Here is a 15,975-nt window from a genome sequence, read left to right on the forward strand (position 1 = left end):
CAAACCAGTAGTATATGGAGAACCTATCTCTGCTTCACATTGATTCTCTGCATTATTCTGAAATTTGATACATTGTGTTCTCAGCATGGAGTGAGAATATGTCAAGCAGGGGACAGACTGAGAGATGCTAAGCAGTCAAACATTTACAGTTTTTTATTATTTTGTTTGAAGTTTTATGATCTCCCAGATATACAGGTATTTACATACCCAAATATTGTCCAAGGTTAAATATTTCTTTAAAAAAAAAAAGTTCACAGAATATAATTAAAAGTGTTTTCTGTTGTTTTTAAAAGTATATTGCTTCAGCAAGTTTAGCTTTTAGTATTTATTACCAATACTTTAATTTGGATAAAGTCATTAACAACTAAGCTTAGGAAGAGACTAATTATAATTATGTCACCATCTGGCAGCATAATTCTAATACTAGTAACCTTTTTTGAGGAACTCTTTCAGTATCACTAACATTTTTATATCCCTGAAATATAGTAAACATTTTATATATATATAAAAATAATTTTTTTTTTTTTTTTTTTTTTTTGCTTTTTGGCTCAATAAGGGAAACATATCTGGGCTACTTTAGCCCATCTCCAAGTAATCAACTAAATATTTATAATACTAAGAAATTTTAATTTGAAGTTTATCCAGTACTGTAGAAGACAAATGTTAAATGTGAGCAATTTGGCTTTGTTTAAATATGAAGTGTTTAACATCATGATTTTAACAAAGGTCTGCTGCTAATCCTGATAGTTCTAAACTGGTAGAAATAGTATGTGATTATTTAAATGATTAAATTGGTAACTACATATACAAGTCCAAATTTTAATTTGGTACTTTTACTTAAGTCTTTAGGAATTTTAAAAAGTAATACTTAAAAGTAATAAGTATTGTTAAAGTTTCGAATGAAATGTAAGAACATTTTGTTTTTGTTTAGATAATGATAGTTATATCTCTTAGAAAGGGATATTTCAGGAAAGTAGTTTACTAGTCTAATCCCAAGTAGAATTTCAAGAATATTTTACATATTTGGAGGCTCACAAGAGAAATAACCCTTTATTATCCTACTTTTTTTTGCTACACAGTAACATTTGAGATTATGCTTCAGATAAAATAACTAAAAACTAGAGCTGTTTAAAGTCAAATTTCTGTTTTGCAATTTATAAAAATGGGTCATTTAAAAATGTTTATTTTTAATGTGTCATTTTTAAATGACTCCCCTAACATTCAACAAAATCTTGCTTACAAATTAATAGCTTTAACCTACTCAGTGTTCAGTTTTATTTATAGCTTAATGTTTATTTTCATGTAATTGTGCAAAATAGTCATGAACTGAGACTGATTTTCATATATAAAATTTGGAATTGTTCTCCCAAGTTTTCTGAACTCTAGTGATAAAACATCCTGAAATACCATTTTCAGGTAAATTGAAAATTCTTAGGATTTGCCTTTTGTATCTATCACTTACATTTCCAGTTTGGTTTTTCAACATTTAATATGGTAAGTTTTTATTACACTTTAAGGTACCTAAAATAGTTATTGTGTTAAATTTAAATCATGGGCCAGAAAGTTAAGTAGCTATTTTAATGCTTCTAGGGGTAATACAAGGTAAACACTGTCTTCTAGGCTTTGCGTGAGTGGTTTTCCACGGCAAAATGAAAAACACTGGAAAGAACCCTGTGGCCGAATAGTATTGGATCCTGAATTTATGGTGCAGCTTCTGACAGGGGTCTATTATGCCATGTAAGTAGGTAGAATTTAAAATTAAATGAGTTCTTACTGAACCTTGGAAATTTTTTATGTTTTTCTTTTCTTGTATTGACATGTCTTTATTGTCCTTTGTTTCATAGTACATTTTAATTATCTTGTCTTTCTGATTTTAGTAATCCTTTATTTTAGTTATGGGATGCTTTGAGGGTAGCTAAAAAGCTATTTAATAATCAGTATTGACAGTTGTATAATGGCAGTTTCTCCTAACTAGAAATTGTTAGTATATACCTGCACTAAGAATTAATCGTTACCTAGTTTACCGTGGATGTCATGCAGTAGTCAGCCACTAGAACAGTTTATATACTCTTTCACCAGAAACCTTTATATAAGGAAGCATTAGCATTTAACTTTTTGTATTTTCTTAAGTTATAATTTGAAGTGAAATTAGGAACAAAAGAATTTGAGATCCTTAACTATTTTAAAAATTTACTTAAGATTCATATAATATTGTAAATTGATGTTTTATGTTTCCTTGGTAGATATAATGGACAGTGGGATCTTGGCCAAGAAGTACTGGATGATATTATTTACAGAGCCCAACTAGAACTTTTTTCTCAGCCATTACTGGTAAGGCAGAAGTTAACAGAGATGGAAATTGTATGGTACCCAATAATCTTTACATAAGTAACAATATATGCAACATGAGACCTGTACATTTTTATCTATGATGTTTGATTCTAGTGAACATTATTATCCAAAATAACTATTAATAAATATCCTGATCTTTTAGACTAGTGTTTAAGATGAAGAAAGTTAAATATGACGAGGTTAAAGTATCAAATGTATTGGAAACAAATGACGTAGTGCATAACATGCTGGATTTGAAGAAGGTGACCTGGGTTTGAATCTTAACTCTGGATGCCTAAAAGCACTGTGACATTAGAAAGTCATTTTGCTTCTTGTTGAGCCTTTGATTTTTTGGGGGAAAATATTTGTACTACCCACTTCACAGGGCATTTGTAAGAAAAGTTCAACGTAAACTATAGAGTTCTACATAAATAAATGCAAGTTATTATTTGGTCAGAGTTAGGAAACATTTATTAATCATTTATTACATTCCAGGCACTGAACTGAGCATTGGAGATACAAAGAAAGGCATAAAACAGTTCCTGGCTTTAAAAAATTCTCATTTAATGGAAAACAAATTAAATACAAAGCAGTTTAGGAAGAAAAAGCGCTACCACAAGATCTAGACAAGCTTCATCTAAAAGATAATGTTTAAACTAAATCTTAAAGAAACTAAAGGATTCTTTGAGAATGGGGGAAAAAAAAATCTAGGACTGGGGGTCAGTACAAAGGCCTGGATACAGGAGATGAAATGTTGTTTTGTTTTGTTTTCGGAGATGAAATGTTATGTGTAAGAAGTAATATCTGGGATGGAATATATCTGGGGTGGAATGTTAAATTGGAGCCAAGCGTGAAGAGCCAAGAGTAGCTTACATTTGATTCTACAAACAAAAGGGAACACTGTAGTAGTTTTCTGAGTAGGGATGTACTGTAATTGAACCTTTGCTTAAGGAAAATACTTTTGGCAGCTATATGCAAAAGAAAAAATGAAGTCAGGAAAAACTTGAATCAAGGAGACAAACTGAAGACGATTGCAATAATTTTCAGATTTGGGTCATAAAGACTTGAACTAAGATAGTGGTTGTGTGAATAGTGAAAAGGGGTTGATGCAAGATATTGTGGAGGTAAAAATGGCAAAAATTTGGCACCTGCTTAGATATGTGGAGTGAAGGGGAGTAAGGAATCTATGATTACACTAAAATACAAACCTGAAAGAATGAACTTTGACTTGGTTTTGGTGACTTTATCAGAAAGAAATGGAATAGGTAATTAGACTTGAGGGGAAAGATAATGACATCTGTTTTGAGTTTGAGATATCAGAGAGGTATCCCATTTGAAATGTCCACTGGGCAACTTGGTGATGCCTAACTAGTTAAGGAATTTAAAACTATGAGTTCATTTCAAATGAGAATATAGAGAGAGGGGACAAGAGTGTTCAATTCAGTCAAATCTGTAGGGTACATCAACAAGTAAAAGCATATGATAGAGATAGAAACTGAAAAGCAGTCACATAAGAAGAAAATGAACCAGTTGAGAATAATGCATATTAAAAATGTCAGAGAAGAGAGAATTATAAAAGAGCATCAGATGCTGCAGAGAGTACTAGAAGAATAAGGGCTGATAAACTTGCATCAGATTTGACAGGTTTTTGGTAACTGGAGAAAGCCATTTCAGTTGAGTGATGAAATGAAAAGTACTTCCAGATATTAGTAATCTCCTTTCCTGAATTCTGCCTTATCAAGTCAGTTTGCTTTTTTTATTTTTCTAAATACACGCAAAAGTGAATATTGAAAACTGTGTTTCAAATTTTTCTCCTTTTCCCCCATTTTCTCCCATAGACAGCAAACAATCCAATGTAGGGTAAACATATGCAATTCTTTTAAATATATTTGTATATTCTTCATGCTGCTTAAGAAAATCAGATTAAAAGAAAAGAACAAGCAAACAACAAAGTGAAAATGCTTCAATTCACATTCAGTCTTCATAATTTTCTCTTTGGATGAGAGGACTCTTTCTATCACAAATGTATTAGAATTGCCTTGAACTACCTCCTTGCTGAAGAGTCAAATCCATCACAGTTGATCACCACATGATCTTGTTGCTGTTCTCTTGGTTCTTACTCACTTCACTTAGCATCAGTTTATGCACGTCTTTCCAAGTTTTTCTGCAATCAGCCTGCTTGCTCTTCATTTGTTATAGAACAATAGTATTTCATTACATTCATATACCATAACTTATTCAGGTATTCCCCAATTGATGAGCATCTTCTCAATTTTCAATTCCTTGCCACTACCAAACAAAACAAAACAAAATTGTTACAAACATTTTTGCACTTGTAGGTCCTTTTCCCTTTGAGACACTGTTGGATCAGAGAGTATGTGCAGATAGCCCTTTGAGCATAGTTTCAAATTGCTGTTCAAAATGGTTGGTTCAATTCACAACTCCACCAATAATGCTGTGTCCCAGTTTTCCACATCCCCTCCAACATTGTTCGTTATCTTTTTCTGTCATCTTAGCCAATCTGAGAGGTATGAAATGGTACCATCAGAGTTGTATTAATTTGCTTTACTCTTATCAATAGTTATTTAGAGTATTTTTTCACAGAAAACATTTTTAAGATAATCTAAAATTTGTCCTAATTTTTCTGCTTCTTTTGAACTTGTTCACTTAACTATAGCCTCTATTAAGGTGTTTGGATGTTTAGTTGATCTGTGAAATTTGGGAATAAAAATGTGTGCTTTATTGGTTCTAATCACATCAATTTTGCTAGGGTTTATTAATAGTAAATCTTGATCATTTTATAATTTGACATTCTACTTGTTGAAAGTTATGAAGTGTCATATAAGGATAATATAATAGGGTAATTGCTTATGAAATTTGTTATCATCCTGCTATTTTAGGTTGCTAATGCCATGAAGAATTCATTACCATTTGATGCTCCTGATTCTTCACAAGAAGGTCAGAAAGTACTTAAAGTAGAGGTTACACCCACAGTGCCAAGAATTTCTCGGACTGCAATCACAACTGCTTCAATTCGTCGCCATCGATGGAGGCGAGAAGGTGAGAGTTTAGCAAGCAGTCAGTAATTCCATCATTGTAAATAGATTATTGCTCTGTTATAATAAAAAATTTATATTACTCCTATATGGCATTAGCATATGTTGCACAGTTAATCCAGAAAAAGTTTGATTAGATACTGTTAGTGATGGAAATGGGATTTAAAATGTCCATAGCTCTTCTAGTGTTTTGTTTTTTTTTTTAAGATTTTCCTTATGATGGTATTTCTTTAGAAAATATTTCAAATAAGATGAAGTATAAAATAGAGCGTACAGAAAGACAAGAGACTTAAAATTTTCATCTTTGCTTATTTAAAAACTCTAACAATAATATAGAGGAAATGTTTTCATTTAATATTCCTATTTTCATTAATTTCAATTTGTGCATGTATGAACATTTTAATTAAAAAGCAAAAAAATGCAAAACAAAACTCTAACTGGTTGAAACAAAAATATAAAACAAGCAATTTCCCAAGAAAGATTTGTTCTGTTTTTAGATTTTTATGTTTGATTTTACTGTGAGTTTGTTTGCAACAGTTCTCTCATGGACATAGTACTTGTATAATCAAGCTGGCTTAGCCTTGTTGTAGGAGCTCATTATTGCCATTTTAATGATCTTTTTTTCACTTCTCTATCCTATTCATTTGCCGGCCCTCACATTTTTCATCTGCCTTCTTGCGTATGTATGTCATTGTACACACATATAATTGTATATGGATAGTATTTTTTTGTTTTTTAATACCATATCCACATAAACTTCTTTAATCTGCCTGGGTCAAAATGCTCAGAAAGTTATAGAAGAGCACAAAAGCACTAAAACTTTATATGTTGAATCCCAGATGGCTTTGACTTCTCAAACGAGGCTGACTCGAGTATTCCTGGCTCCCCGATCCAACACGGCTCCACAGACCTAGGGATCAAACGTGTGCAAGAGGGGGAGGTGCTGATGCGCAGGACCCCTGAGCATGGCTCGCCGGAGCCCACCTTGGCAGCAGCCACAACAGAGGGTAGGACAGAGATGAGGAGGCAGAAGTCAGTGAGGCAGTTGCTGGAGAAGGATCCTGGCTCCCTATCCCCAAGCAGAGCATCTTTCCATTCTAGTGTGTGTTTCCACTCTCCCAGGGTGTATTAGCTTCTCTTTGCAATACACACACTTCCCTTTATGCCTAGCACCAGGTCAGGTACAACCTTTTGTTATCATGTGTGCTGGCCTGGAGTTTGCATCCCTGTGTGGTTAAAGAACAGCTTGGCATGGCTAATAACAAAGCAAGCAGCCATCTTCAAGAGGTGTGCAAAAGCTTGGGATGTTTTAATTACTGAGCATGTGTACTTTAACATTAAGGAAAAATGCATCCAATGAACACGAGCCCTGATTGCCAGTTTAAACTTGTTTAGATTTCAAATCTTCAGGAATTGATACTTAAAGAACTTGTGAAGACTGCTTCAAAACACAGATCTATCATCTTTAATCAGAAAAGAGAACTGAAGTGGAATTGTCTGACTTGTTTCCACTTTCATTGATCCAAGAACAGATTTACCCCAGTTTAATTGCAGAACCTTTATTGATATTGAGTCACTTCAGTATTTGAATAGATCAAGTTGCCATGCTTCCAATGACTTTAACCACCAATTTTACTCAATAAATGTGATTCTCAATTCAATCTCCAGTTCTGAAGCAGAACGCAATACTTATTTTAGTGTCTGTGGATGACTTTGTAATGCTCACTAAGATAGTTTGGATCATGAGCTATGTTGGAACTTAAAATCATGTATGCATTGAAATGGATTTCCAGCTTCTCATTAATTTTTTCGTATTTCACTTTCAGCACTGAAGTGAAAATGTATTCTTGGGAGTTTAGCTATAAAAGTAGCAACTTTTATTTAATGTAGTTGTACCTTCACTCTGAGAATGTTTCTGTGGTATTTTCACTGTTGAAGATCTCAACTTCTTCCTAATAGGAAAGAATTTGCTAGCTATTCTTTATTGTCATCTCCCAGGAATTGCTCTCTAGAAGAAGAGTACAAATAAACTTAAGAGTTCCTTGCCAATTTAATGTGTTGCTACTGTGGAAACTGCATTGATTCGTTGGTGTACTAAAGTAAATTGACATTAGAATATGTTATTTAAGTTGTAAGGGTCAGTTAATTTCCGTTTTAGAAGTATATTTTAGGAGGACTCCTGCTCCTTGGTGCATCTGGAATTTGAGCATGCTCAGTAAGAATCTGAAGCTACTTTTTAATTCCTAGCCATTTGGCCAAAGTGGTCTTCATTTTTCTCAGTGTTGCATGTGCATGACTCTGAAGAATCTGGAGACATTGTTGTTACTTTTTGAGACCCATCTTAAATGGTTATGAAAGATGCAATCTTCCCATTCCAGAAGTTTTACACAATTTAACATTATTCCCTGGAGCCATTTATCTTACATAGGCAAAAGAAAATGAATATATAAATAAATGTCAAATATATTATTTGCTTAAAGTGGACAAAACCCTACTTCTTGACACTCTGGTATAAAAGAAAGGTTGGATGAACTTGTTTGGCTTTCTCTATCAATTGCTATTTTTATTCTAAGTTTATTAGTACCTTGTTAATTAGAAAGGTAATGAAGCAGAAAGTTTTGAGATTAGGAAATTCGAGCTTTTATTTAATTCAGCAAAAGTTAAAAGATCCTGAAAAAGGATCAGAAATATATAGCCAATTTTCGTATTTCCTATAATTGTTAATAATTATATTTTTTGGATATAGCTAGGAAAAGTATTTTTTCCATAAATATATACAGTTTTTCTTAGTTCATAGACTTCTCATATTTGTAAGTTTAAAATAAAAAATGGAGGCATAAATTGGAGAGGGAAATACGACAGTAATCAGCAGTATTCCTTTTTGTATATTCTTTGCCCTAATCCATTTTGTTAATATTTTTATAACTTAGGGAAGGGAGAAAAAAAATCAGACTCACTCACATCCTTTGCTTCTTTATTCAGTGCTCTTTGGGGAAACTTCAATCATGACACTAAAATTGGATTTCACATATTTGAATTGTGTTGCTTATATGTTGAAAAGCAGAGAGAAGATGACAGGGAGCTCAAATTTAAGAATTTTACTACGCAGTATGAAGAAACTAACTTTTGAAGATGTTCTTAAAGTCATCAGTATAGCAAGAATTAATACCTTAAATGAATTTGAATGTCTACTGCAATACTCCTCCACTATAATGAAACTAACATTTCTGGGTATTTGAGATCCACTGATTCCTTTTTGCATGCACTACCTTTCTACCATCGTCATCTTTAATGTTGCTGACCTGCTTGAGCATCTAATCTGCATGTAGCGGTAATCCAAAGCAAGCACCAAGTATCTTGATTTCCTCTCTTGATTAAATGGATACTTCTAATGTTATTTTGTGCCCTTGTTACTCTTTATATTTATATACTCAATACTTATAAGTATTTTCTATGGATACTTTGCTGTTTTTCTTAAATGATTATAATGTGATATAATGTGTATTTATAGAGTTTGATATTCTTATCCTAGTGTACATTATGAACTTTTTCTTTGAAGAAAGAGTTTGAGAAGAAGTGGCTGCAACTATTTTTCCATATTCACTGTCATAAAGAAGGCTTTTGCATGATGACCATTTCTATGGTCACCAACTTCTGTCGGTTGCCAAATAAGATGTTTTTGTTTTAAGAGTAGCTTGATTATCATTTTTTCCCAGCACCTTTGAAAATCAGGCATTTCTTTTGTTTTTAGCTTTTTTTTTAAGGGAATATATTAAAGAAAAGAATTTAATTACCTATCTTAATATGTTTCATGTAACTGTTTAAAAATTGCCTTGATGGATATTGTTTCTTATGTAAAAATATTTATTTTTCATAGATTCAAGTTAAATTTTCTTGGTGTTTGGGGAACTGTATAAAAAATAACTCCCTAGCAAAACATTCAGCACTTGAAAGATAATAAATAAAAAGGCTTGCATATATAATAATAATAATAAATATGTGTGTATATATATATATAATAAAGAAAGATCCTTTTAAAGGTTTGCCTTTGGAGTAATGATTTTTACAATATTGGTTATATTTCTAAAAAAAAAAAAAAAAAAAAAAATGGAATTGTCTGAAATTCTTCCTTTTCTCTTCCCCTTTCAGTCCCAGAAAGAGGGAAAGTTGTTGGAATAGTCATGATTAAAAAAAAAAAAAATTGCTTCTAAAAGATGAAATCTACTTTTTTCTTCATGATAAAGCTCAAGAATTTTTTTCGTATGTTTTGATACTTGGGTTCTCATGTAAAAGAGAGAAACTTGATACTGAATTCATTAGTTGAATAGTTTATAGCTATGGAAAAATTTAATTTTTTTAGCTTTTAAGTTCTAATTTCTTTAAATTGTAGAATTTTAATTAAATTTTGGAAGCTGTTTTGAAAAGTAGATATTATTGACAGGATTGTGAAATTTTGTGTTTGTAAGTGAAAGGCTAGATAGTTCTATGTTAAAAGGTTCACCTATGTCACTACTATGTTCTACTGGGTTGTAGATTAAGTAAAATATTTTACGCAAAAGAGGCATTTAAAATTGAAATGATACATGGAAAAAGCTTCCATGTAATTTAATAGAATTAGATCTTTTTCAGGTGGCAAACATTTTTTTCAAATCTATTAATGATTTCATATACAAGAGTTTTCAGAAGGGTTTTCATTACATTTGATTTTTTTGTCAAATAGTGCAAAAAATCTAAGACTACTGACTTCATCAGGTAATGTCTAAAGGCAAAGTTATCTTAAGCTGAAGGTTTATGTGCTGAATTGTTTTGTGTCAACAGTCTATACTACAGGAAAGTTGAATGGAGCCTAAATTTACTTGTGGTGTTCAATTTTTGACTTTATTTTTAATAAGAGGTAGTTGAAATATCTGCAGAAGGATATTAATGGGATTATTGCACATTAGAATAATGCAGAAAACAGGATGCTGACATATTGGAAATCAGTGTGGAATAGGGTGTTTATCAGGAATATTGTTTGGCACAGTCATCAGTATACAACAGACAGAACTTCATGACAGATGAGGTCTGTTGTGATGCTAATCACAACTGCTCCTTCCATTAACTTAGTTTGTGCTGAGTCTATCTGATTTGTTTTTTAGGTGCTGAGGGTGTAAATGGAGGAGAGGAGTCTGTGAACCTGAATGATGCAGATGAAGGATTTTCATCAGGGGCTTCCCTCAGCAGTCAGCCAGTTGGGACCAAACCATCATCCTCCTCTCAGAGGGGAAGCTTAAGGAAAGTAGCAAGTGGGCGTTCAGCCAAGGATAAAGAAACAGCTTCTGGTACCAAATGCATCGAGAGCCCTCGAGAGTCCGTAGTTCGTAAGCAGTACACACACCAACCAGCTGATATTAGTGTAGATTCCATTGAGTTGACCCCGATGAAGAAACACCTGAGCTTACCTGCTGGCCAGGTGGTGCCAAAAGCTAATAGCTTGAGTTTGATCCGGACGGCCAGTGCTTCCTCAAGTAAATCATTTGACTATGTGAATGGCAGTCAAGCCAGTACAAGCATTGGGGTTGGCACTGAGGGAGTTACTAATTTAGCAGGTAGCAATGTCAATCGATTTTCAACTATCAGTCTACAGGAAGACCGGCTAGGTCAAGCTGGGGAAGGTAAAGATCTTCTCAGTCCGGGAGCCCCCCTAACTAAGCAGTCTCGCTCCCCAAGTTTCAATATGCAGCTGATATCACAGGTGTAGTTTTGACAGCTCTGCTTTCTTCTTTTGCTTATCTTTTAAAATCAAACATTTCATTGTGCAAGAAGAAACTTCATCCCACAGTCTGAAACTACTGACCATTGTAATCAGATTTTATTTGGTTTAGGTATCATCATACTGTATTTTGTACTGAAACAGCAATAAGATTTTCTTTCCCTTCCTATTCTTCCTCTCTACTTCCCAATCCTCCCTCTCTCCCCCCCAAAAATGTGTTTGTGAAGCAGTATAAAATGTATGCCTTTTTCATGCCTTCCTTTCTCCTTGGGTGATGTGCAATTCATCGTAGGCTGATCGGTCCCATTTCAACACTGTGAGACTGCAGAGACATTAGAGGAAATGGTGTATGTGATCCCTATGAAATGATTCTTTGGCTTTGTTAAGAAATAGAAAACGGGTTTTCTCAATGCACAGAACTATGAAAACTACTGGATTGTATGTTTGTTTTTTTTCCCTCAAAACCAGGAGTGCCTCAGAGATTCTACTATGACTTGGGACTTCTCTGAGTTTGTGCAATCTTTTGTTTCTTTCTTTCTTTCTTTTTTTTTAAATTTTTAAGAAGTTTGGGGAAAGGAGATGGGTGGAAATAGATCAGATGTGCTCCCTAGCTCTGCTGCACTTTTTCATTAAAATGAGGATAGCTCTTTTCCCCAACTCTTTTACTCTTAAATGTTAAAACATTTAGTCACTGAAACATTCAAACCAAGTTTTAATCGTCTCCATTACAGAGAAGACTCTTAAGTTTATTGTACAAATGGTAATGCACTTTTATTGGCTTTATAGCCAAATTTAATATAATGTCTTCCCTTTTTCCCACCAGGACATATAGGGTTATTCTGTCTATTGGTTAAAATTTGATACAATAAACAAGTCCAAGAATCCAGACGGGGTATCCTATTTCTTAGACATGATGAACAGTTTATGAGTTGTTGATGACTGATTCAAATAAGTATATCTTCAAGTAAACAGAGAAATTTATCAGCTCATTTTCAGTGATACCGTTAATTAGTGAAGCCCTCTCATTCAGTGACATATTTTGGATTAAGAAATCTAATCCTAAAATTATATGCTTCATGGAGGTACGTAAGATAACTTGCTTGGGGGAATCACTGAAGATTCAGTATGATACATTTTTAGAAAACAATTTCCTACTAGGGAATATTGAAATGTTTTCTGCTAATAGGACCACACTACCTTTTTATTCATCAGTTTACTACAGTATGTGAACATGTTCAACATCGATTTGAAAGTGTTTTCCGCATCCTTTTGAAAATTTTAAAATCATGTCATTGAGCCTGACATTAAATGTATGACTAGCTTTTAGAAATTGTGCAAGAAGCTACAAAAGTGTATCTTTTGAAATTCTGATTTGATTGAAAAATCATTTTAGATACTACATAGCTTCCCTGAGTCTTTTGGCTTTGCTAATTAAAATAGAAGGAAATATGCTGCCTTTGGAAAATAAACGCATATACACATGCTCACAGAGAACAGTGTCTGTCACTCTGCTGTCTTGGAATCACATAAGTTATCTTCCTATAACACAGATCAGTGCTAATGTTATGCAGGTTTTTTTTAGGCATTTTTCATGGTTATTGTGGAAAAAATGTTTTGGGGAATTCGTAGAAAATAGATTTTTCTCTTAAAATTCAAAAAAGTTGTAAGAAAAATTCTAGAAATTGAAATTTTATTGAAATTTGATAAACATGAATGCCAGAAAAGGCCCTTAATTCTTCATTTTTTAAAATAAAAAGAATCTTTTAATTTTGATGGGAAAGATTTTCAATTACTAGAACAATTAGATTCTTATTTCAAGATGACGTTGTCATATTTTCAGTTCATATGTAGATCAGTGAATCAAAGATACCTATACCACTGGCAAAACCCAGAAGTAAGGTAGAGATTTTATATATACACATTTGCATATGTACATGCATAGATGTATGTGTGTAACTATCTCACATTTTAGACAGGCACAATATATTTTTTTTTAAATTGGTCCATAAAAATACCATAGAAATGAAAGACATCTTAAATAAATGAGAAGGCAGAATTTTGACCATATTAAAATTTCATGTATAAAAGGAGAGGATCACTTGTAGATTACTGGAAGTAATGAGTAACTGTTTTGCAGAAGACATTTATTTTTAAAAGAGCAAAAGATTTGTCTTTTGTAAAATTCAGTGATTCCACAAACATTTGTTAAGTGTCTTCAAGCACAAAATTACAAGTATAAATAGGAGTCTGAAATAATAAATAGTTCAAAACTTCAAAGTCCCCCTTTTTTCTTGCTCAAAGTACAAGATGTATATATAAACTTGGTTTTGAAAAATATTATTTATACTTTGGAGATATATCTATACTCAGTGTACACATGCATACTTATTATACCCATCAGAACATCATAATTTTGATGAACAGTTGTGTTTTCATTATGTCCTTTTATTTACTACAATTAGATTCTATTTTTGAAACATTTTATTGAGTTAAAAATAAATATCCAAGTTGTTAATAGTAGTTAAAAAAATAATAAAATGGCATTATCATTGAGTTGTCAGTTTAGGAAAATGCCTTATGGCTTCCGGTGTAGGTTTTTATATGATTGTTTGGTTTATTTGTTGGCACTTTTTTCTTGAAGTAATGCCTTTTTGTATACACCATAATTGGGATATAAGCATTTGGAAATCTTTATTCATGTATTTTTGTCATAAAAATTAATTCATTTTAGACTGGCTATTCATAATTTCCATAAAGTGTCTTACAGATAATTATAACAAACCTAACCTTAAATGTGTCACCAAAATCAGAATTGAGCCATCTATAGTAAAGCTATTAAGGAATGAAATGCCAGTTGTCTATAATAAAGTAGGTTTTCATTGATGGTTGCCCATATTAGATCATGATTTGGCAAAGTGCCTGAAGGGATAGGAAATATTTATAGGGTTAGAGCAGCTTATTTTAAGCCCAGGTTAAAACAGGTCTTTCACTAAAAAGGAACTTGATGAGAAGCAAAATAAAGTATAAAATGAAAAGTTGCCTTTGAGGAATAAATTATTAAAAAAATTTTTTTAAATAAGCTGCTCTTTGTTGGTAGTAGGGAGATTTTAATTTGAAGCTGTTGTTTTTCCTTAGCTTACGCTATTCTACATGTGTATTGTAGAATCATGGGATTTTGGAGCTAGAAGAACTTTGAAGATCATTTAGTCCAACCCCTTCCCTCCCATTATAGATGGGAAAGCTGAAGCTCAGAGACATAAAGTGGCTTGTCCAGTGCCACACAGCTGGTGGAAACTAGGACTAAATCTAGGATTCTTGTCTTTATAGTGCCTATACTAGGCACTAACTATTCTTTTACAGTACATGTAGTATATAGCATCAAGCACTCTGATCCCTTCAGTCTTTTATTCTGTTATTTGGTAAAGCATTTAAAGGAAAAGATATATGCAAGTAAAATGTAGATTAAACCATTTTTTTCCAGTGGTTGAATACTACATACACACAAGTGCTGGAAATGTAGGTTTCTTTGTACACATAAGGTAGTATTAATATATTATGTCATAATTTCTACCACATTTTATTGATATGCTTCCGTATTTGATAATTTTTCTGAGGCTTTATTTAAAGGCAAAGTAACTCCCACTGCAATGACTTAATATTTTTGTTACTCAAATTTTACTAAAATATCAATGTAGTAAAGTAATTACAATTTTAATTGAATATTGCAAATTAGAATTAAAGTACTGAAGTTTCTGCTCCAGTCTTTTTTTTTTTTTTTTTTTTTTTTTTTAATAATGTTTAGAGATTATACTTAATATTACATTATTAATACAGGTCAAATTTCCTGGCATGAATGGAAAGTTATATTTATTGTAAATCTTCTGCTTCTTTATTGTAATAGTCATCATATCATAATAAGTAAATACCTTATTAAGTGTCTTGTAGTTGCAGTAGTTTCAGATGCATAAGTTTAACATTTCTAATCTGAATTCTCAAATTCTACTTGTTAACTTTAAAATTAATTATCTGATTAATGACATTAGGAAAACAAGAATGAAAAAATTTCTAATTTGTTTAATTTGCACTATTTTATGAATATTAGAATGAAATAGTATTTTCTTTTCCCCACCACTTGAAGTTTGTATGTGTACTTTGAGTATGTTTAACAATCCACTTCCTTCAGTGAATTCTCTCCCATCTTCATTTGTAAATAGAAAAAAAACATTTTAGGATTAAAGGATAGTAGCCTTCTGCTGAATAGTGGCAACTATTGTCCCAACTCTGCCCCAAAATGTCAATATGTGTGTTTTGCATATTTGAAGATCAGTATTTTATTTCTGCATTTTATTGGAGGGGAAAAGTATATGTTCTAAGTCAGAGCTATTGAGTGAATCAGGAAATTCCATATAAGCTTTAGATCCTTTTTTATTTTAAGGCCATGTTAAACAGTCTATATATAAATTATTTTTCATCTTTCAAGATAGTTGATTGTTTTATGTTTCAGAGTATTAAAAAATCATTTGACAAGCCTTTGTAATGATTAATTTATGGTTTGCCTTAAAGATACATGTTCTCTAAAAAATTATTTCATAAAACAAAGTGCTCAAATTCTCTGTAGAATTTGTCAGATTACAGAATAGTAAAATTGGGTTAATGATGCTAATGAAATCTTAGTCATCAAAATTGGTATAGTTAGCCTTTGCCAAAATTATCATCTTAATGATAGATTTGCATGTTCAAGAAAATGAGTAACAGATGAATGATCATTCTGAGTCACTAGAATTAAAGAGTCCACCTTTCCCCGGCCCCTCCCCCCCCCCCCCCCCCCCCCCCCCC

The 15,975-nt window shown here is 32.4% G+C and overlaps 1 protein-coding gene across 7 annotated transcripts in view; it reads left to right on the plus strand.

The window, feature by feature from the left end:
- The window catches only part of FAM126B (family with sequence similarity 126 member B), an 80,543-nt gene extending 64,568 nt beyond the window's left edge, over positions 1–15,975 (plus strand). For 6 of the 7 annotated variants that reach the window (XM_031958358.1, XM_031958351.1, XM_031958353.1 and 3 more), the window contains 5 exons: positions 1,621–1,737; positions 2,244–2,331; positions 5,232–5,391; positions 6,227–6,394; positions 10,526–15,975. In XM_031958358.1, coding sequence (XP_031814218.1) covers positions 1,621–1,737; positions 2,244–2,331; positions 5,232–5,391; positions 6,227–6,394; positions 10,526–11,127 — 1,135 coding nt within the window. In that variant the 3' untranslated portion in view covers positions 11,128–15,975. The remainder of the gene's footprint in view (positions 1–1,620; positions 1,738–2,243; positions 2,332–5,231; positions 5,392–6,226; positions 6,395–10,525) is intronic. The other variant, XM_031958359.1, reaches the window with a different exon arrangement.

The sequence above is a fragment of the Sarcophilus harrisii genome, chromosome 3 (assembly GCF_902635505.1).
Source record: "Sarcophilus harrisii chromosome 3, mSarHar1.11, whole genome shotgun sequence".
Classification (NCBI taxonomy): domain Eukaryota; kingdom Metazoa; phylum Chordata; class Mammalia; order Dasyuromorphia; family Dasyuridae; genus Sarcophilus; species Sarcophilus harrisii.